Source organism: Mustela nigripes, chromosome 15 (genome assembly GCF_022355385.1).
Source record: "Mustela nigripes isolate SB6536 chromosome 15, MUSNIG.SB6536, whole genome shotgun sequence".
Lineage (NCBI taxonomy): Eukaryota > Metazoa > Chordata > Mammalia > Carnivora > Mustelidae > Mustela > Mustela nigripes.
Genome location: NC_081571.1, coordinates 74,203,663 through 74,227,544, shown reverse-complemented (window position 1 = coordinate 74,227,544; position 23,882 = coordinate 74,203,663). Strand labels below are relative to the sequence as shown.

At 41.5% G+C, this 23,882-nt stretch overlaps 1 protein-coding gene across 2 annotated transcripts in view; it reads right to left on the bottom strand.

Moving 5' to 3' along the window:
* Positions 1-23,882, bottom strand: part of PCCA (propionyl-CoA carboxylase subunit alpha) — a 413,253-nt gene that overhangs the window by 327,386 nt on the left and 61,985 nt on the right. For both annotated transcript variants that reach the window (XM_059378122.1, XM_059378121.1), the window contains 2 exons: positions 2,910-3,023; positions 1,020-1,073 (listed from right to left, as the gene is read on the bottom strand). In XM_059378122.1, the coding sequence (XP_059234105.1) occupies positions 1,020-1,073; positions 2,910-3,023 (168 nt within the window). The remainder of the gene's footprint in view (positions 1-1,019; positions 1,074-2,909; positions 3,024-23,882) is intronic.

The following is a 23,882-nucleotide window of genomic DNA, read 5'->3' as shown; positions in this document are numbered from 1 at the left end:
TCAACTCATCTGGTCACGGTAGTAATATCTAAAAGAGACCCAGATCATACATACATCTTTTCCCAAAATAGAGAAAGTAGTAAGACTTAACCTTAAATGCCACAATATGCAATGAAAAGAGAAATAATGTTCTTGTATAATAATAAATCAAAGACTCCTTGACATAGTTAGCTACTGAAGAGCTAACTTTCATGTTTATGTTTATATTTTTTAAAGATTTTATTTATAGGGGTGCCTGGGTGGCTCAGTCATGTCCTCAGGTCATGATCCTAGAGTCCTGGGATCGAGTCCCGCATCCGGCTCTCTGCTCAGCGGGGGGCCTGCTCCCCTCCTCTCTCTGCCTGCCTCTCTGCCTACTTGTGATCTCTCTCTGTCAAATAAATAAATAAAATCTTTAAAAAAAAAAAAAAGATTTTATTTATATATTTGACAGAGAAAGAGAGAGAGGGCACAAAAGGGGGAGCGGGAGAGGGAGAAGCAGGCTCCCCGCTGAGAAACAAGCCTAATGCGCACCTAAGCCAAAGGCAGATGCTTAACCAACTGAGCCGACCAGGCACTCAAGCATTGAATTTTCTAAAAGTCCATATAATATATAACAAACTTGGTGTCATTCTTTAGGTATAAAAATGATTTTATAACTTTTCCACTTTTATTCTTCAAACGAAGACCTGGGTTACAGAATAAAAACTCTTCACTTTTCACAAATAATTTTCAGAGAATTGACAAGTCAATTACAATTCTGTAATTCACGGTCACCTGGGGGGCTCAGTGGGTTAATCAGCACCTGCCTTCAGCTCAGGTCATGATCCCAGGATCTTGGGATGAGCATCTTGTCAGGCTCCCTGCTCAGCAGGGAGTCTGCTTCTCCCTCTCCCACTGTCCACCAACCTCCCCCGACTCGTTCTCTCGCTCTCCGCTCTCTCAAGTAAATAAAAAATTTTTAAAAACCTGTAATCCATCACTACCCACATTTACAAAAGCAATATAAGTTAACAGACTCTGGTTCATTAGACGCTTACCAGATATTTGGCAAATTCTTTATTTTCTGAAAGGAATCCATAACCTGGATGTACCTTAGAAATGAAAACAAAAAGCACTTTCAATTTTATCATTATCACAAAACTTTTATAAACAACACAGAGAGTACACTCATGTGTTTATATTTCAAGGGCTTGGAGTCAGGTTCCTTCTCTTACATACTGACAGATTCAACACACATTCCGGAGTACAGATCCAAATTCCAATTAACTACCTATATAATAACTCACTTGCAGTACACTACCTTTCTCCCAATCATAATCGAGACCACTGACCTATAAATCTGCCTGTCCACCTACATACATCTATTTCAACACAACCTGAACTCTCCCCACTTTTTCTGAGGCTAATTTCGGTCACAAGCGCGGAAAATTTTCTAATGGCTGGAGGGTCAAAGAACAAGGTTAAAAGAAACCATTTGTGAGATAGATTAAACACTCCTAATTCTTCTTTCTTTACCGTCCGGGGAAATGCTGCTTTCCAAAAACCTGGCTAAGCCAACTAACGTATTTTATTCCTGACATGAAACACTCAAGCCACCCAATGAGCAGTTTTTGTCAAAACTAAAGTTGAAATCTGGTTTCCTTTTTCTTTACATACTGAATTTCTTGCTGCTAACATGTACTCTTCTTTCTTTCCTTGGCCCACTTAACTATTCACAACCACTTCATGCCATCTTCTCTCACAAGCCATGTTGCTATCACAGAAGTTCTATCGTCCTGGCCTAACACACTGGCTGAACAAATTTGGCCTTCTATTATCAGTCAAGATTGGACATACTTTCAGGAAAACAATTCTACTGTAAAGAAAGCCAAATTTCCAAGGAGCCAATATAATCTAGAAGTAGCTACACATCTGAGATTTTTAAATGCTGAACTAAGCTTTAGGAACCTGGTACAAAATTTAAACAACTGCATCACAGGAAAATTTCACTCCACCAAATGCATTTTATAGAGACACTTAACGAAAGATTGTATTCTGACAAGCTATCGTTCAAGGGTTAAAGAGCTTTACCTTCATTAATTCTGATAATAAACTCTAAATATCTATAATATGCGTTCATGAATTCAGTTATTTATTTAAACATGTATCTTACTAAAACATTTCTTTCACAAGACATGTGAACACTAATTGAAGCACTCCAGGCTAATTGCTGGTGTTGGATGTTTTCAACCAATTTCAGAGATAACTCTGCGTAGTTTTCCAACATTATATGTAATTAGGTCTCTGATCTAAAACACACACATACACACACACACAGCACCAACAGAACACAACTCCTCATGTCAGAAATCAGTTTATTCCCCGGACTCCACCCCATTCAAACAGAACTGGAGATGGGAAAGAATTAGTGCTATCTCCATGTATGTTAAGTGTATTCTACTGACATTATCAAACTAAAATAATTACCAATTGCATAGTTTTTATTTCTGGAAGAACAACCACATATATGTAATTTTTAAATGATTAAAACAATTTAAACAAGAATCTTTCAGATCCTCTTTATAATACAGATTCTTTTTAATGTCCTTATTGCACCGAAAGGGTTAATACTCAAAACTAATTGGGATTTCTTCTTTTTTTTCCCCCCTAACAAATTTGGAAATGAACTGAAACTGCTCCCTGGTGTGAAAGCTGAATCCGACAGCCACCTGCAGGATCAGCGACCAACACTGCCAGATGCTACAAAGCCTTTGATTTCCAGTAGCGAATTCGGCCACATTTAACTCATGTGACATGAACTAACTGCAACAGCATTTTCAATCATTCTTTCTTTTTTTTTTTCTTTCTTTTTTTTTCTGAATACAACCTCTAGCTTTCTGCTCACTATATATGAAACAGCTGCAGCAGATAGATTCATTCAGACTCACAGCTTGGGCCCTGGTTTTCTTAATGGCTTCCATGATGGCATCCATGTTGAGGTAGCTTTGACTGGTGGGAGCTGGGCCAACACAGACAGCCTCATCCGCCATTTTCACATGAACCTGAAGAGACAAATCTCTGCGTTACTGATGCTCCCAGCAAACAGAACTCCCATCATTTGTGAATACACAAAAACTGCATTTGTGACTGTTTCCTTTATCATTTAGGTAGTCAGAGCTCCTTTCTGAAAGTGCACTAAAAAAGAACAGTGTAACATATCAGCTCAGGAACTCTATTAACCATGACTTTCATTTATTACAAGCCTAATCGTTGTCTAGCCAGATAACTTCCGTAATATTCTCTACCAATTTGATTAAATAAAATCCCTGCAAACAACGTTGGCCTCCTATTTAGTTCATTTACATATAAATCTTATATCAAAAACTACCCTGTTACATGTAGCCAGAGTAACCCAATATTTTCCTAACAAGCACTCATGCCCAGTTCTAAACAAGCTCCCCAGGAAGTGGGGATAATTAGAGAAACTGAATGAAGGGATGCAGTGAGTGTCCCTGCACAGCATCAGGTCAGCACCAGGCACAAATTAAAGTCCAGAACTAAAGAGTTCAATATCAACGAGCCAGAAAATCTTGACAATCATTTAAATACTCTCACATTTGATCCTCATCCATTTTTACTTTTACTCATAGAAGAGCTGATATGTGCATTAACTCTAAGTCTACTCAAAACTTTAAAATATATGCTACATTTTTAAGACTACTCACTGTACAAAGTTTTAAACCTATTTTTGCTTGAGGTGAGGCCTTCAGTACTGAAAAGAGTAACTTATTTCCAAAAGAAACTATTCTTTTAAAACTGATAAAGGGATTCATATATCTTTGAAATGGCTTTCCCTAACAGTTTTCCAGTTTTCCAGTTTAAGGCACTTCCAATCTGTTTAAACGTATTTCACAAGGCAGACATAAAAACTAGAGCACCAAGATCTACCTGGACATTTATGACCCCACTTCCCCCACAAAAGTCTAAAATGGAAAATACTTTTGGGTATTGCTAAGTTCTATTCTTCAGCCATGAATTAAGAAGCATTGCTTTAAATGAAACTGACAAAAAAATACAACCAGTTAAGTCATGTTTTAGAAAGTTCAGAGTTATATTTATCAATTCAATATTTTCCAGTAAGTAAAAAATTATATTGTGCCCAAGAGATTTATACATCAATATCTAATAGAAAATACTCAGATACACATACTCTGAAATATCTTTAATAGTGTCCCCGTAAGAAAAATCAGCCAGGCTCACAAAGGGATCCTAAATATTCCCATGTTCAAAGCAAGGCTCTCCTCGTGATTATTTTTGCCTCGCTTCCGCCAGCCCTCCAACCTCGAGTGGTTCTTCTCCTCTCAGACCAGAATGCTCCTCCCTCTACTGTGCTTTCCCAGTTCAGCCCCTATTACTAACAACTCTGTGACTGTATTGTGGCTGTAGGGTTTTCTCTATAAAAAAGAAACTCAACACCGAGCAATCCTTTAAAAAGAATGCATTAGCCAGGTGGGAATAAAGTAAAGTTAAATCCATATTTATTGTGTATTTTATCCTCCTCAAAGTACTACCTATTAAAGATGCACCTTAAGTTTCACTTCTGCCAAAGGGTCGTTCCCAGGTACTTCAGCGTCAGATGAATCTCCTTTCATCTGAACTCTGATAGTCCTTAGTGCAAATTCTGGCATTTAATTCCATCCTCCCTAGCAATGTGATTCTGACTGCTTTATAGATTCTGTCTGTTGCAATTCAGAAGCTCTCCTCTACCAGATTAGAAGGTCCTACAAGACAGAGATTATGCCTTAAATCGCTTTTTAAACAACAACAACAAAAATCACCCCCAGCACAATGTAATGTGCTAAAAGCTTATTAACTCAGAGATACACATACATGGCATTTACTTGACAGGGAGTGAACGACTGAGCACAAGCAGGGGAAGCAGCAAAGGGAGAGGAAGAAGCAGGCCTCCGCTGAGCAGGGAGCCCAGTGGAGGGCTCGATCCCCAGCCCGGGGATCATGACCTGAGCAGAAAGCAGATGCTTAACCAAGTGAGCCACATAGGGACCACTAAGCCACTGTCTTTGAGGTAAAAGTCTATCCAAATTAAAAATTCTCCAATCTTAGCAATACATACGAGAACAGAAGGTTGCATGGGAAGAAATTAAAAGACATATACACACATATGTATATATATTTTTATGTCCAAAATTCTTTTAATAAGCATGCATCAAAAAGTAAAAGAGGAGACTCTAAATAGTATTTTGACTTACTTGCTTCTAGTCATTTTTTTTTTAAAGATTTTATTTATTTATTTGACAGAGAAAGAGATCACAAGTAGGCAGAGAGGCAGGCAGAGAGAGAGGGAGGAAGCAGGCTCCCTGCTGAGCAGAGAGCCTGATGCAGGGCTCGATCCCAGGACCCTGGGATCATGACCTGAGCCGAAGGCAGAGGCTTTCACTCACTGAGCCTCCCAGGCACCCCAGTCGTTTTTTCTAAACACACTTTTCAACCATATCGCATATATAATTTTTTAACCCTTTGTTTTATAACTAACATCTTAATAGACATGTTTCCTGTTATCACATGACTATCTAGCTCAGAGCCTAACATATTTTAGCAGATGATCAGTATTATTCAAATAAACATTCAAATAAATTAATGTCAAAAGCAGGTCAAAACTGCTTATGGGCTTTACAAAGAAAAGGCAAAACATGCTGTTTCTAAATGGCTGATTGGGAACACCTGGGTGGCTCAGTCGGTTAAGCATCTGCCTTTGGCTCAAGTCATAATCCCAGGATCCTAGGATCGAGGCCTGCACTGGGCTTCTCCCTCTGACTGCTATGCCTGTTCTGCCTGCGGCTCTTCATGCTTCTGCTCGCTCTTTGACAAATTTTTAAAATCTTTAAATAAATAAATATAAATGGCTGACTGGAAACAAACCTTTCTTTGGGGTAGAAGCTACACTAGCATCTCAACAAACCCACAGTGAAGCCCAGGTTCAGTACGAGCAAAAATCCTGGGCAAGGCCATTTGAAAGAAAAAACTAGAATCCTCTGCTGCCTTAGTTCCCAAGGAGGTACTTACTTCTGACTCGATCAGAAAGAAAAATTTTTTTAACTTTTGAAACTCAAACTTCAATTTTGTTGTTATTATTGTACTAAATGCCTGAAGTGATTTTACTGCGTTACTAAGAGAAAAACCAACTGCATTCAGCCATGTAGGAGGTCTTCTGAAGAGCCACTTATCACTGCTTACACTGACCAGATGGATTTATGTTTCAAGAATTTCAACATCTTAAAAAATATCAATTCCTTTTTTTATACTTCAACAATATATAACAATCATGGAAAAGGTTAAACTGAACTCATCCATTAACTAGGATATTGCTGGCTACAAGTTTCCAAAAGAAAAAAGATTTAAAGTATGAAGTGGTCTTCAGAAATTTTTCCAATAATTTTCTCAAGCATTTAGTTTTCTATTTTAATTTATTATTTAAATTGAAAAAAATTACTTGAACCTGGTTTTTATTTCCCAAATAAGAATCTAACAGAACAAAATGTTTTTCAACTTAGAGAAACGAAAAAAAAATCACCATCTGCATTCATTTTTTCCAAATGACTTTAAACACTTGGACACAGGTTAAAAATTATGCCTGACAAGGATATGAACAGACATTTCTGCAAAGACGACACCCAGATGGCCAACAAATACATGAAAAAATGCTCCACATCACTCAGCATCAGAGAAATACAAATCAAAACACAATGAGGTATCACCTCACACCAGTCAGAATGGCTAAAATTAACAAGTCAGGATATGACAGATGCTGGTGAGGATGCGGAGAAAGGGGAACCTCCTACACTGTTGGTGGGAATGCAAGCTGGAGCAGCCACTCTGGAAAAAAGCATGGAGGTTCCTCAAAAAGTTGAAAATAGAGCTACCCTATGACCCAGCAATCTCACTACTGCATATTTACCCTAAAGATACAAACGTAGTGATCCGAAGGGGCACGTGCACCCGAATGTTTATAGCAGCAATGTCCACAGCAGCCAAACTATGGAAAGAACCTAGATGTCCATCAACAGGTGAATGGATCAAGAAGATGTGGTATATATACACAATGGAATACTATGCAGCCATCAAAAGAAATGAAATCTTGCCATCTGCGACGACGTGGATGGAACTAGAGGGCATTATGCTGAGCAAAGTAAGTCAATCAGAGAAAGACAGCTAGCATATGATCTCCCTGATATGAGGACGTGGAGAAGCAACATGGGGGGTTTGGGGGGGTAGGAGAAGAATAAATGAAACAAGATGGGATCAGGAGGGAGACAAACCATAATAGACTCTTAATCTCACAAAACAAACTGAGGGTTGCTGTGGGGAAAGGGTCGGGAGAGGGTGGTGGGGTTATGGACACTGGGAAGGGTATATGCTATGGTGAGTGCTATGAAGTGTGTAAACCTGGCGATTCACAGACCTGTACCCCTGGGGCTAATAATACATTATATGTTTATTTTTTTTTTTTAATTTAAAAATTTTAAAAAAAAAGGCATTCTGAAAATTTAAAAAAAAAAAAAAGTGCCTGAATCTTAGAACTGAGTTAATGGAAAATTTCATATTAACCCATCAGATGCCTCAGATAAGCTTTAAAAAAAAAAAAACAAAAAACTCTACCTGGTCAAAAACATTGCACCTTGTGTCAAAAAGTACACTAGACCAGATCTGAGTGAAAGTTTTTCTTTCTAAGAAAGAGGGGGAAGATACCCAGCCTTGAAGACACTTCCTCATGCTGGGAGCGTTTTTTGAAACCTATCACTCAAGATTTGTCATCAGGTAGGCAGGCACTCTTTACCATGTTCATAAATACTTGAGTTTTCCCAGGGATATCATCCAGTGAGAACGCAACACAACGTGAAACACTTTCAGAATGAGAGAATATAGATTAGACGTGTTCCTAGCCCTAGAATAGTAATGCCTCAGACAATCTGTCCAGCTTTCAGTATCCACAAGATCTAACCCAATTCTTTATCAAGAAGCAAAAGTTACCCTTGAAGACTGAAAAGGTAAAGAAAAGAATGCCAACTATATCAATCTTAATTTGAAAACCCAGGGAAACAAATCTTTTCCTTTTTTACATTTTTTTAAAACTAATCTCTACTAATCTCTAACTAACATGGGGTGTGAACTCACACCCCGAGACCAAGAGTCATACATATACCAACTGAGCCAGCCAGGCACCTCCAGAAAAATCTTTTTTTTTTAAAGATTTTATTTATTTATTTGACAGACAGAGATCACAAGTAGGCAGAGAGGCAGGCAGAGAGAGGGGAGGAAGCAGGCTCCCTGCTGAGCAGAGAGCCTGATTCGACCGTGGGATCATGACCTGAGCCAAAGGCAGAGGTTTAACCCACTGAGCCACCCAGGCGCCCCCAGAAAAATCATTTTTAAAAACCAAATAAAATCCTATTTCTAAGGAAGGGGGGAACCTTTCTATTCTACACAAGTATTTAAAGAGCCTTATACAAATGTCAACAGATTAGCAGTGTAGCATTCCCTTCTAAAAAGGCAATGCTTTCATTTCAAAATCAATAAATACTACATTTGCTTTGATTCCACCTTATAAAGCTTTGTTTTACATAAAACATTTATTCATGATTTTTGGATGGCAGAGTCAGTAACTTTACTACTTTTCTTCTGTTATAACATATAATTTTCAAAATGGTAAAAACACAAATTAAAAGTTTTGGGGGAAAGAGAAGAGGTTTTTTCTAGTTGCAAAACTCTCAATCTGTTTTCTAAAAGCCTGTCTTCCCAGTACAGAGGTTCCTCAAAAAGTTAAAAATGGAGCTACCCTCCATTGACCTCCATTACCCTCCTACCCAGCAACTGCATGACTATGTATTTAACCAAAGGATACCAACACCGTGACTCGAAGGGGCACGTGCACCCTATGTTTTTAACACCACTATCAACAATAGTTGATAGCTAAACTATGGAAAGAACCTAGATGTCCATCAACAGATGAGTGAAATAAGTAGATGTGGAGTGTGTACACACACACACACAGCCAGGCAGCATTTAAAAAGGAAAAAGATGAAGAGGGGCACCTGGGTGGCTCAGGTGGTTAAGCATCTGCCTTCGGCTCAGGTCAGGATCTTCAGGGTCCTGGGATCAAGCCCTGAGGGGGGAGGGGTAAACTCTGCTCAGCGAGGAATCTGCTTCTCCTCTACTTATGTGCTAAGTAAATGAATAAAATCTTTAAAAAGGAGGGGGGGGGGGATAAAGGAGAATCAGACAGGAAAGACTAACAGGATGCACAGAAGGAAAAACAGACCTGGTAAAGACAAGCTCCCAAAGCACCCACTCCCCAGCTACTGTGCCACCTGGAAGGACTTCTCCAAAGACATTCTGGAGCCACCATGCAGAGAAAGCAGCAGAGATGCGATCAAGTCTCGGTCTTTCCCTCTTCATGCTGGGAAGATGCCAAGAACGGGCATAAGTGCGGGTAGGTCTATACATCCGTGTTAGAGATGAAAGGCTCTGGTTTTGTCAGTTGCTATTTTGTGTGTAAATCAAGAGACAAGAACAATTAAAGGGGAGTCATGGGTGGTATAAGAAGATTATCAAAAGGGCTGGAAATGGTCACTGGGAGCATAAGTAAGCAAACTAACAAGAGAAATATAGTAAGACCACCAGGTCTTAATAAGCATCCATTTCTAATATCCATACTGCTAAATATTAAACAACTAATGTCACCAATAAAAACCCATTTACTAAAAACTTTAGTCTTGACTGAGATATGCGAAGTTGTAAGTAAAAGACATGTAAAAGACATCCGAGAGGGCACCTGGGTGGCTCAGTTGGTTAAGCAACTGTCTTAGGCTTGGGTCAGGATCCCAGAGTCCCAGGATCGAGTCCCACATCGGGCTCCCAGCTCCATGGGGAGTCTGCTTCTCCCTCTGACCTTCTCACCTCTCATGCTCTCTCTCACTGTCTACCTCTCTCAAATAAATAAATAAAAATCTTTTTTTTTTTTTTTAAGATTTTGTTTATTTGACTGACAGAGATCACAAGCAGACAGAGAATCAGGCAAGAGAGACAGGGAGCCCGATGCGGGGCTCAATCCCAGCACCCTGAAATCATGAACTGAGCCGAAGGCACAGGCTTTAACCCACTGAGGAACCCAGGCGCCCCAATAAATAAAAATCTTAAAAAAAAAAAAAAAAGACACCCGTTGGGGGGCTGCCTTCGGCTCAGGTCATGATCCCGGGGTCCTGGGATGGAGCCCCATGTCAGGCTCCCTGCTCAGCAGGAGTGCTTCTTCCTCTCCATTTGCCCCCTCTTTGCTTGTATGCACTTTCTCTCAATCTTTCTCAAATAAAATCTTTAAAAAAAGAAAAAAGTCATCCCTGTAGTGTTGATTCCCAGTAAGAGGAACTGAATGGACCTACAATGTACTTTAAATGAACACAAGGGTTTACACCCCTCCGTTCCGAAGGAGTTTAAAATAAAGACATAGTACCACTGTGGCAGACCACTACTGTGCCCAAAAAACTTTCATTTCCCTGCTCCCACGGCACATGACTGCCCACGTAGAGACAAGATTTATCAGACTGAGAGTTTGAGTCACTGGCATCAGAAAGTGCGAATTCCCTACAACTTAAACATAAGCATCTTTTCTGAGTTTTGGCCATGTTCCTTCCCTTAATCTGGAACACAGATGCTATAGTAACCAAGTTCAACAACGCAAACTAAAGCAACTTCCTAAGACAAGGGACAGCAGTCCCTTACAATGAGGGCCAAATCCAGCCCAGTGCCTGCTTTTGTACAAGGAAGTTTCATGGGAGCACAGCTACTTACTGCCTATGGCATTTTTTGTGCTGTAACTGCAAAGCTGAGTACTTGGGACAGCCACATAAAATATTTTACTTGGAGTCTTTATTGGCAAAATCTGTCTATCTATGCCCTAGGGGATGGCAGAGCAATAACCAAAGCCCCTGGACATCCTTGGAAATACACTGGCAACCCTAACCTAAAATTATGAGATGTTACGTGAGAGAACATTTGAAAGCCATCCTATTTAAGCCTCCATATTTTGTAATATCAGTAACTATTACTTGAAATAATATCTCAAATACAATCACTGCCATAAGCACCAACTTAATTCTTCTTAATGAGAAGAACCAGGTTAGTAGACTGGATAGAGCGATTTCATTAAAATATGGCCAGGCCTATCTGAGAGGTTCTCAGAGTCAAAGATGGAAATAATTGGTCGTTACGTACTTTTCGACCAGACAGTTCACCATGGGATCCGATCACCCCAAACAGCCTTGCCAAGTGTTCCAAATGTTAAAGTCTAAACCGCCCCTTGATCCTGAGCAGTTTCTGTGGCTGGTCACATAAGCTACGCAACTAAGTAAAACAAACAGCCACAGGGTGACTATTCTAGAACTACTTGCTTCCTGATGGAGGGGCACTTGTTTGTCTACTGCTTGTTATAAAACAAGCTGAGTCCTGGACTCAAGTCAGCTAGAACTTTCCTTGAGTATTTAATATTTCTGCACATTATATGAGCAAGCCTCCAACTACCTTTTGTCTCAAAGTATATTTGCACAAGTGTTTCAATAGCCAACAGCCCTAGAAGAGAAGAACAGTGTCCGACTCTCCGGCAAAGCACAGAGACGTGATAATCTATTATAAAAGATTCACTATGTGAGAAGAAGGCTAAACGCAAACCATTTCATGTACAGGTATCATCTGACCTTCTTTATATCACCTTCTGGGAACTGGGACATTGGGAACCAGAACAAAAACGCTGACACTCCGACCACCACCACGGCTGGGAGAAGTGATCGGTCCTTCTGATGATCCTCCGCGTCTGACCCAGTTGCTGTTTATCTTCATCAGCACCATGAAACCATGAGAGCTGACTTGTGAGCGTGCGAGGAGAGTAAAATCTCACGGTAAAGATTAAGAGTAAAACACAGCTCGATAGACCTGTGCTCCTTAGCCGGGACACAACCCACTTCATCTGCCGCCACTCAACAGAAGGATCGCATCCCTCTGGGGAACTTGTAAGCAGACGACCACTGCTACCACACAGGCGCTTTTACCACTGGGCACTGATGGCATTGTGGCAGAGGTCATCCTTGCCATCTTCTAGGACATGGGTCACTTCCCCGACATAACTATTTTAGGGGATTTTTTTCTTTGTGTTTATGAGAAGAAAATAAGACTAAATTTTATAACGAGGTATTAAAAGCAAAAAGCACCGAATAGTGGCTGATAACTTCCCATGCTGCATGAAGACTAAAATGACCATTCCAACATTTTTCTCTAACTTGCTTTCCTTGACTGCCAAGGGCAAAAAGCAAAAGAGAACATTTCCCACGGGTGCCTGGATGGCTTAGTCAGTGGAGCACATGACTCCTGATCTCAAGGTTATAAGTTTGAGCCCCCACACTAGGTGTAGACATTACCTAAAAATAAAATCTTAAAAAAAAAAATTTCCCGGGACACCTGGGTGGCTCAGTTGGTTAAGCAGCTGCCTTCAGCTCAGGTCATGATCCTAGCGTACTAGGATCGAGTCCCACATTAGGCCCCTTGCTTAGCAGGGAGCCTGCTTCTCCCTCTGCCTCTGCCTGCCATTCCGTCTGCCTGTGCTCTCTCTCTCTGACAAATAAATTTTAAAAATCTTTAAAAAAAAAAAATTTCCCAGACTCCCTCACAATATATATGTATCCATCCCCATATATATATATATATATATATGGGGTAACATATATGTGACCCCAGTTCCATCAAACAGGCACACCTAAAGAAATAAGAGTAATGTGAAGTAGCTTTACCTCTGCAGGCAGATGACCTCTCACACCAGGCATAGAAGTACAGGACTCAGTGCTTCTAGGACCGACCTAGAGGAACTTTTGGTTCTATCCCAGAATATCAAAAGTGGCAAGAATGGTCAGTGGTGGAAGTTGAAGCTATTCTCGAACAGACCCGTTTCACCTGACTGGGTTGTCCGTGGCTTCTGGCCCTCCTGGAGATTCTGTGAGCTAACTTACATGCGACAGAATCTAGGATCAGCGAACTTTTTCTGTGAAGGGCCACAGAGTAAATATTTTAGGTTTTGTAGAGCCAAGACCCCACAAACCCTTCAACTCTGCTTTGGAAGCACAAAAGCAGCCATAAACAATACAAAACCAAATGGGCATGGCTGTGTTTCAATAAAGCTTTATCTACAAAAACCATGTGGTGGGCCAGATTTAGCTCACAGGCCATAGTATTCCAACCCATCTCAGAAATGCTTTTCAGTACAAACTGGGCCAGTCAGGATTCTACAGGTCAAATGACATGATCAACCATGTCTACCTAAAAATAACACGAACATGTGAGTTGGGCTAGGAAAACCAACAGAGGATAGTGAGGTTCAAGAAATTAGCAAGAATGGGAAGCCACAATCACCCTTGTCCTGGCATAGGCCCAACAGTTGCTCTGGCCTTGGGACAATGTGGGCACTGTCAAAACTGAGACAAGGCACAGAAGTGGAGGTAGAATGAACAACATGATCTGTTTGATATCTTCAAACAGCCAAGCAGAAACAAAGGGCAAGGAAGCCCAAGTGATAGACTCCGCAGATGCCAGTGTCCTGCAGACTGATCCATAAAAGAAATTTGAGAAACTGGAGTTCAAAATATAAAGCTTTTGCTCTTCTAAAGACACCATTAAGCACAATGCAATGCCAATGCCCACTGACTAGTATGACTGTAATAAAAAAAAAAAAAAAAAAAGACAAATAATAACAAGCACTGGCACGAATAAAGAGCAATTTGAACCCTCATACATTACTAATGGGAATGTAAAATGGTGCAACCACTTTGGAAAACAGTCTGGTAATACCTAGAAGTTTAAGTATAGTCACCAAATGACCCAACAATTCCAACCTAAGTATATATGCAAGAGAAATGATAACATATGCTCACACATTGACCACATAATCATGACAGCATTATTCATAGTAATTAAAAACTAGAAGCAGGGGGCTTATACTAGAGTATAAATGTTTGATTAGTAACCGCAGCTAATAAAGAGAAAATTGGAATTCATCCGACAAAAAGGACTCTGGCGGTAAAAGACACTTCAGAAGGCCACTCCCGCAGCAGACAGAGGGCACCCAATGCACAGAGCCTGGAGACATCAAGAGAAGGGGAGGGAGAAGAAAGCCATCAAAACGGAGGACCAGTCCTCAGTGCTGCAGGCCTCAGACAGACGGACTAAGATGGGGATTCAGAGAAGCAGCTACTGAATGTGACAAATCAGATCTCCAGCGACTGTGGGGCCCAAGTTAGTAGAACACCAAATAGAAGCCTGGCTTCCCCAATGTGAAGAGCAAATGCAAAGAAAGAAAAAAAACCAAAGACTAGTGTTTCATGGGGCTTAATTGTAATCCTTGGGGATGCAGGACATTTTACTTTCTCTGTAACTACTGGGAAAGCTCAGTACACAGACAAGGTGGTCCACACAACTTTCTGATTGCAGACTGATGCAACTTTTCAAAGAGATCATCCCACCCCAGAGAAATACCTAACAGATGTGAGCACGTGCACCTCACCAACATGGCTAGAAGTCTCTAGGATGGGAACAAAACCATGACCAGCAGACAAACATACGGCCTTAAAGATGTAAGACAATCTAGAAAGCGATCCTATAAAATCTGTGGAGATTTGATCACAAAGTGTTGGAAATGGGTGGTTGTCATAGTGACACAACATGGTAAATGCACTTCACGCCACTGAATTACACAATTAAAAGTTAATAAAGCAGTAAATTTTACTTCCTGTATATTTTACAATTAAAAAAAATATATATATATGGGGCACCTGGCTGGCTCAGTTAGTGGAGTGTGGAGCTCTTATCTCCAGGTTGTGGGTTCAAGCCCCACATTGGGTAGAAAGATTACCTGAAGAAATAAAACTTTAAAAACAAAACAAAACCCATATAGATTCAATCACAATATATAGCTTATCACTAACAAGCAATTATGAAAAAATGCATTTGTAAGGCTTAGTTATATAGTAAAAAATATAAATAGTTCTATCTAAGAAAAACTGTAGCAAGGGACAAAAAGAGAGGAAAACAAAAAGAAGAGACAAGAAAATACCAATAACGGGAGTGTGGGTTCAGCTCTAGCTTGTAACCATCTTCCATTTGCTAAAAAGCTAGCACATACACATTCGGGATTGTAATGATGAAGATTTAAGTCCATGTACATCCTATTTCAGAATTTCAGAATACAAATTTCTGAAACAATGGCAGAGTGAATTTTGAGGAACAGGATTAAGAAATACCCTCCGTTTGTTGGGGCCCCTGGGTGGCTGAGTCATTTGAGCACTGGACTCTTCGTTTCGCCTCAGGTCATGATCTCAGGATCATGAGATCAAGCCCCACATCAGGCTCCACATTCAGCAGGGAGTTGGCTTGGATTCTCAACTTCTCCCTCTACCCCTCCTCCTGCTTGCACAAGCTCTCTCTCAAATAAATCTTTTTTTTTTTTAATATTTTATTCATTTATTTGACAGAGAGAGACACAGCAAGAGAGGGAACACAAGCAGAGGGAGTGGGAAAGGGAAAAGCAGGTTCCCACGGGGCAGGGAGCCCAATGCTAGGATCATGACCTGAGCCAAGGCAGATGTTTAATGACTGAGCCACTCAGACACCCCAGATAAAGAAATCTTTAAAAAAAAAAAAGAAAGAAAGAAAAAAAAGAAACTCAATTTGTAACCAAGGCATTTTTTTATTAAGATTTTATTTATCTGAGAAAGAGAGACAGAGACAGCAAGAATCAGCAGAGAGAGGGAGAAGCAGACTCCCCACAGAGCTGGGAGTCCAACACTGGGCTTGATCCCAAGACCCCGAGATCATGACCTAAGCTGAAGGCACATATTTAACTGACTGAGCCACCTAGATGCCCCTGTAATCAGAGTATTCTTTTTTTTTTTTTCTTTAAAGATTTTATTTATTTATCAGAGAGAGAGGGGAGAGAGAGCGAGCACAGGCAGACAGAATGGCAGGCACAGGCAGACGGAGAAGCAGGCTCCCTGTCAAGCAAGGAGCTCGATATGGGACACGATCCCAGGATGCTGGGATCATGACCTGAGCTGAAGGCAGCTGCTTAACCAACTGAGCCACCCAGGCGTCCCTAATCAGGGTATTCTTAAGATGTATTTCTTTTAGAGAGAAAGAGAGCAAGCAGAGGGAGAGGCAGAGGGAAAAGTAGAGAATCCCTAGCACACTCCCCACTGAGTGCAGACCCCAGGGCCGGGGCTCAATCTCACTACCCCGAGATCATGACCTGAGCTGAAATCAAGTGTCCAACACTCAAATGACTGAGCTACCCAGGTGCCCAAATCAGGGTTATTTTTAAAAAGTATTTCCAGAGCATATGAACAGTTACATGTCAGTACACGTAAAATACAGATAGCCAACAAAGTCAGAAGATGTCAAAAAACTACTATCCAGCACTATCACTCTTCAATATGTACCACTAACTAATGACACTGTGCATAAAAACAAATCATATAGACGTTATTAAACTTTGGTTTTCTTTTAATCACTCAAGTAATATATGAATATACTACTTCAAAAATTTTTTTTAAAGATCTGTACTTATTTGCAAGGAAGAGATAGCAAGAGAGAGCACAAGCAGAGGGGAGAGGGAGAAGGAGGCTCCCCACTGAGCAGGGAGATTGATGCAGGGGTTGATCCCAGGACCCTGAGTTCATGACCTGAGCCAAAGGCAGACACTTAACCAATGAGCCACCCACGCACCCCTAAAACAGTTTAAGCTATAAGGATAACCAGTACTTCCCACCCCCTTAAAGATCCCACTTCCCGCCCTAAAGGCAATTATCAACCATTCCATGTCCTTCTAGACTCACCTACACATTTTTAAATGCACATGCGGGCATGAAAGTGCATTGTTTTATTTTATGTTTAAGATTTCCTTTCCAGGGGCGCCTGGGTGGCTCAGTGGTTTAAAGCCTCTGCCTTCGGCTCAGGTCATGATCCCAGGGTCCTGGGATCAAGACCCACATCGGGGTCTCTGCTTAGCAGGGAGCCTGCTTCCTCCTCTCTGTCCCTCTGCCTGCGTCTCTGCCTACTTGTGATCTCTGTTGAAAAATAAATAAAATCTTTAAAAAAAAAAAAAAAGAAAGAATTCCTTTCCATAGATTGCATCATGCTATGTATTATTCTTGCAACTTAACTGCTATACAACATTTCCAACTTGCCTAACTGCTCTACAGAGTCCTAGTAACCCGGGTAAGCCACAACTTATGTAACCATTCCTCCAATAATGGATATGGTTTCCAATATGCAGATACTAAGAGCAGCACTAGGCTTCCCTGAACATGCCGATCTGTACATGTACGTACATGTCCCTAAGAAAAATATGAAAGTTTAAATGCTACAAACAACACACTTAAAAGTTTATGTCAATTAACATGCCTACCAGGGACGAATTTTCCCACACCACACTGACTAATTGATCTTTTGGATTTTAATTAACTAACAGAGGGGGAAATGGGATTCTTTGCTGGTTTGTTTGTTTTAATTTGTATTTCCCTAATGATCAGTGACTTTAGGCTTATTTTCACATTTGTGAGCTATCTGTATTTCTCCTTTTGACCATTAGCCATTTTTAAGTTAAATATAGAGATCTTACAAAGAAGCAAAGATATATCCTGGGATTTTTATTACACATAATACCTAAACATCTTTCTTGTTCAAAATAAAGCTAATAAGGACGCCTAGATGGCTAAGCAACTGCCTTCGGCTTGGGCCATGATTCTAGAGGTCTCGGATCTAGTCCCACATCAGGCTCCCGGCTCAGCGGGGGTTCTGCGTCTCCCTCTGACCTCTCCCCTCTCATTCTAGCTCTCAAATAAATAAGTAAGATCTTTAAAAAAATAAATAAAAATAAAGCTAATAACCCCACTAACCATACCTCTGTCCCCATTACATCTCCCCTGTCCAGGAATCACTTTCTCAGGTGAGTATGCATTCTTAGACCTTTGTCTGTGCCAGGGATCTCAATGGGAAGCGATTCTGTCCTGCAGGACAGAGGGGCCAAAATCCGCAGTTTTACTTGTCACCACCAGGGACTGCAGGGACGCTACTGGCCTCTGGTAGGTAGAAGCCAGGGAGGATTCGAAATCCCCTACAACACACTGGACAGCCGCCTACAACAAAGAATTATCCAGTCCAAAATGTCAATAGTACCACTGCTGGGCACCCCCCCCACCCCATCTATGCTTTTATGTATTTAACTACAAAACTATAAAATCTTCTTAGTGTGGAGTTTTTTTAAGACACCAAAAGTATGATTCTAGTGGCATTTTACACATTTTTTTTCAATCTGTAATATGTCTTAGAGATGTCCTGTCAATACGTAGGGATCTACCACATTTTTTTTTTTAGCTACTAAAGAATTCCAAGTCACAGCTCCCCTAGTTTACCAACCATTCCTCTGACAGCAGCTCAGCATGGAGGAACCCAGCTGGAAGCTCATACTGAGGTTTTGGAACCAGACATCCTGTCACTTGCCCCAGGCTCCCCTTCCTGCTCTGGATCTTTCTCTTTAGAAGCTGTTCCACCTTTTGTACCCATTTTTCCCCGCCTGTGTGGTTAGACCAGGCTTTTCTGCTGAATGAATACATCTGCCATCTCTCCTTCAGAAATGTCTCATCGTTTTCAGGAGAATACCTCCCGCTGTTTTGCACCAGAAGTCTGGTTATTTTCCTTTTGGTTTTTTAAGTGTTTCTCTTCCCTGGGAATTTAGGAGAGGAAGATGAGGTCTGATTTATCCCAAGAGCTTAAATTAGATGTCAGGACTCTTAAAATTTTGTATTTCTTACCACAAGAAATACAGCAGGTATATTTTTAATTTTAAAAAATCAAAAATTGTGAATATTATTTTCTAAATGAAAGTTAAAACTTTCACTTACAGTCTGTGGCTGCTTGCTTTCTTCCAAGAGCTTTAGATGATTATTAAAAACAGCAAAATCAGGGGCGCCTGGGTGGCTCAGTCAACTAAGCCTCCAACTCTTGATTTCAGCTCAGGTCGTGATCTCAGGGTCCCAGATCGAGCCCTGCGTCAGGCCTCTGTGCTCAGCAGCAAGTCTGTTTGAGATCCTCCCTCTCCCTCCGCCCCTCCCCTCTCATGTGCACATGCTCACGCTCTCTCCCTCTTGATCTCAAATAAATAAAATCTTTTTTAAAAAATAGCAAAATCGGGGCACCTGGGTGGCTCAGTTGGTTAAGCCTTTGCCTTCAGCTCTGGTCAAGGTCTTGGGGTCCTGGGATGGAGCCTTGCATGGGCTCTCTGCTCTGCAGGGAGCCTGCTCCCCCTCCCTACCCCACATGCCCCTCTGCCTACTTGCGATCTCTGTCTGTCAAATAAATAAAATCTTTAAAAAAGAAAAAGAAAAAAAAATAGCAAAATCAACCACACAAATGGTCTGCTTCTTAAAATTCCTGGCACTCTACAGTTAGCTCCCTTACATGAAACAGCAATCATGAAAAGCAGTAAAGGCGCTCAAAATGTTTTTGTCAGCACAGTCATTCTCAGTGAGCAGGGAGAGGAAACACGAAGCCACCAAAAACAGGGGAGAAATGTTTTCATTCTCTCTCTAAAAATAAATCGTCTTTTTTCTCATTATCTCCCAAACAAGAAAGTTTCTTCTCCACCAGAGGACAGGATGAATACTTTGAATGAGCTCCAGGCCTAATAATTACCCTCAATAATTAGATCCAAAGTGATTTCTGCCAATCACTGAATTTACCTATGGCTCTATGCCTAGGCCTATTGACTACCAGGAACGGAATAAAAGCTGAGAAGTGCTTCTGTGAGGACTTAGTCTGGAGACTATGAGAAACCAGATCAGATAAACAGAGCTCAGGAACCAGGACTGAGGCAAAGACAGGGCTCCCACTGTCCACCTTCTCTCGAAATAAAGCATCACAGAACGTAGAGAATGGGAGTCGCTGTCTGGCAGGAGAGATCAAGTTCCCCGCGGGGTTGGAGCACGACCCCCCTCCCAGGGTACTGCCTCCCACAGGGAGCCCAGTCAGCCCTTCCAGGCCCCCGCCAAGCATCACCAGATAAAGGCCCAAGCGGTCCTAAGTTCAGAGAGCTTCCCAAGGGCACTGAAGTACCAGGGCAGAGACTCCAGTCTGTAGGAAGGCTCACTGCATCTCAGATTTCAGGATGAATTCGGTCCTTACCTTGGGAAATAGATTTGTCACAGGACATAGTATGAAGACAGAGGTAAAGTGGTGCCCAATCCGGCAAGAGCAACAGGCAAGGAAGACATGGACAGTTTCAGAGGCACATGCTAACTGTCTTTCATTTCAAAATCTGACCTTTCTCCAAATACAAATGCCTGGCTGGCTTAGGAAAGAATACTTGGTGCAGCTATCCTCATGCCTCTTTTGTATGAAAGAGTAAATAAATGTATTCAAATTAAGAGGAACATCTGGACAACACACGCCAGAAAAATCTGTGGCAGCTGGCTCTACGAATAGGATGTGGCAGCTGGCTCTCTGGACAGAAAGCACAAGAGAAAAAGCTGTCCCGCCAAAACACAAAACTATGGAATAAAAAGACAAGGAAAAGGACTATTATTTCCAAAACCCAAAGTACTAGAACATTTCCCCCCAAAACATAAGCTCCAAATCCATTCATACAGTGCTGGTTTCTGCTTTTCACTCTCTTTTCTAATCCAACGATTTTCTGCTCCACCATATATCCCTTTACCATGAAACAGACCCTGAACACTGGCCTCTCCCTTCCCTAACTCACGCCGACATTCAGTGCCGGCACTCCGCTGCGGCAGGGCAGGGCGTACCGAGGTGGTACAGCACAGTCCTCTCCCTTCCAGGAGTTCAGAACAAAAGACACATCTACACCGACTGCAATCAGAAGTAAGAAATCAGAGCAGGTACACATTGCTAATATAAAAAATGAAAGACGAAGAATCTGTTAAGTTTTATAAAAGGGAATTTCTAATAAATGGGGAAAAAGGGGAGACAATAACTAATGGACAACTTCTATATTCAAAGTGGTGGGAATGGGAAAGTCCCAGCCTATGCAGACATCCCCAAAACAGCTTGACAGCAAGGAGAATAAAAAGGTACTGACGGGAGAGGATGAGGGAAGAAAGACAGGAAGACTAAAAAGGAAACCACCTTGAAAGCAATCTTCAGTGTCCTAGTAAAGAGCTGAGGCCTTAACCGGGAAGTCCGTGGCTCTCAACACTTATCTCCTATGAAAAGAAAATACTGTTCATATGAGGACTATTACACTTCATCACAAACAGCGGCTTACTAGAGGTTCCTGCAGTTGGGGCATTCCAAGCAGTTAGCTGTAAACATGCTTTCTCTCCCACAAATCTTAGATAAAACTTAACAGGCAGTGCTGTTAACAATGAAAACCTCTTGTCTTTTCCTCTAATGTTTTCTAACCCAACTTTTCCCGTAATAGAAAATATAGAACATAATATCGGACACAAACACCCAATCAGCTACATCGAAAGCCTTTGCACACTTGTTTTTAAGTGACTCTTACGAAACACCCCTGGTCATTACAATTACAAGGAAAATGGAGTAAATGTAGTCCACTCTGTCTGTCCCACTAAATGCAGCTAAGAAGTCCGAACAGAATACATGAATCGACTCTTTGTGAACCCCAAGAAGTAAGTGGCAGGCCGATTGAGGAAGAACAAATTTCAAATTTCTACAAGCCAGTGGTTGAGTTTTCACATTTTCCAAGATTACACCTACCTGCCTAATCAACAAAATCTGATACCCTGAGTAGGTACTGGGGTGCTGACAGAGACTGGCTCCAGGAGAAGCCCGGTACTTGACTCAAAAAGCAGAAAAGGGAGCTCTGAAGACATAGAACACTCCAGAAATCTCCCAGGGTTTTTTTGTTATTGTTTTACACTTGAGTCCTCTGTGCCCCAGCCACCAAGTAATTCTGTGGCTGCAACAGGAGCCAAGAGGCAAAATGGGAGCCTGCAGGAGCCAAAACAGTCAGAGAAGGAACATTCTTCTCCCGTCAGTGAAATCGCAGTCCCAGGAGGGTAGGTCAATTCCCACTGCCTTTTTTCTTTCTGACCTAAGAAGAAATATATATTTGGTCTCTGCCCCCAGTTCCTGACACAGAACTTCTAAAACCCTTGTTATTTCCTGATAATAGGGGTGCTAAGAGCATCTTTTGTTCTAATATTTGGTCTTTGACCGCAGTTCCTGACACCAGAGCTTCTAAGATCCTTGGAATCTCCGGAGTGATAAGAGTGTCTTTTTGTATGCTAATCAAATGGGGGGGGCACCAGACTGCTTCAGGATGGGGGCTGGTCACCAGATTAGCCCAGGCACAAACAGAGGATTGGAACTCTCAACCCCCTTCCCCTAACCCCAGGGGAGAAGAGAGGGACTTAAGGAGTAGTTAATCAGCAATGGCCAACAATTTAATCATGCCTACATAATGGAACCTCCATACAACCCCTAAACTATGGGATCCAGAGAGCTTCTTAGTTGGTGAACACACACACATGCCAGAAAGGCGGCACACCGTCACTCCATGGACAGAAGCTCCTGGGCGCAAGATCCTCCCAGACCTTGCCCCATGTATCTCTTCACCTAGCTATCCATTTGTATCTTTTAGGATATCACTTCTGGTAAGCCAGTAAATGCTAAGTATTCACCTGACTTCTGTGAAGTCATGATAGCAAATTATCAAACTTGAGGAGGGAGCTGTGGAAACCCAATTGATAGCCAGTTGGGGAGAAGTACTTGAGAAAAGCATCTGAAGTAGGGGCAGTCCCACAAGACTTAACCTGCAGGATCGAACTCCAGGTAGCTGGTATTAGGGCTGAATTAAATTGCACGAAGTCCTGCGGGTGTCCAGAGAGCCAGAGAACTGGGTTTTGGTATGAGGGGAAACGCCACACATTTAGTGTCAGAAATGTGGGGAGTAAAAAGAGTTGTCCTTAGTCTCCCCTGTACTGTCAACATCTCAGCTCCTGGCCGCAAACACAGACAAAGATGCAGCAATGCAAAGTGACCCGAATCCCAGCTTTCTCGGTAAGAGGAATGAAAACGAAAGGCCTGAGGAACAAGCACAGTTAACGAAGGAAAAGCCTGATGTGACCCAATGAAGTTGTTTATCAGCTCCTGGCCCATCCCTACGTTGGGCATGTATAGATATGATGCTAGTAAGCATACCAAAAATATTTTAAGACTCAACTAAAAGACCACAGATCTCAGACTGACTAACCAGGTGGTATTACACCTGTGAGACATAGAGGCCTACAGCACACAGAAAAAGGATGACCACATTCACTCAAAGCCAACGATGTTGATTGCTACTAAAACAAAAAGAACATGCTCTCAAGAATTTAAAACTTGGGGCGCCTGGGTGGCTCAGTCAATTAAGGATCTGCCTTTGGCTCAGGTCATGATCCCAAAGTCCTGGGATCAGGCCCGGCATGGGACTCCCTGCTCAGCAAAGAGCCTGTTTCTCCCTCTCCTTCTGCTGCTCCCCCTGTCTGTATGCTCTCATTCTTTCTCTGTCAAATTAACAAACAAAAATCTTTTAAAAATAATTTAAGACTCAATCTCAGACAGCTACATCCTTGAACAAGCCTGGTTTGAACTGCACAAGTCCATTTATACACAGATACTTTTTTTTTTTTACAACATCGTGAATGTATTTTCTCTTATGATTTTCTTAGTAACATTTTCTTTTCTCCAGCTTACTGTGAGAACATAGCATATAATACACAGAAGACACAAAGTATGTGTTAATCTGGGAGATCATGCCTATCTCTACTTCTAGAGACCCTCAAGAGACTGAA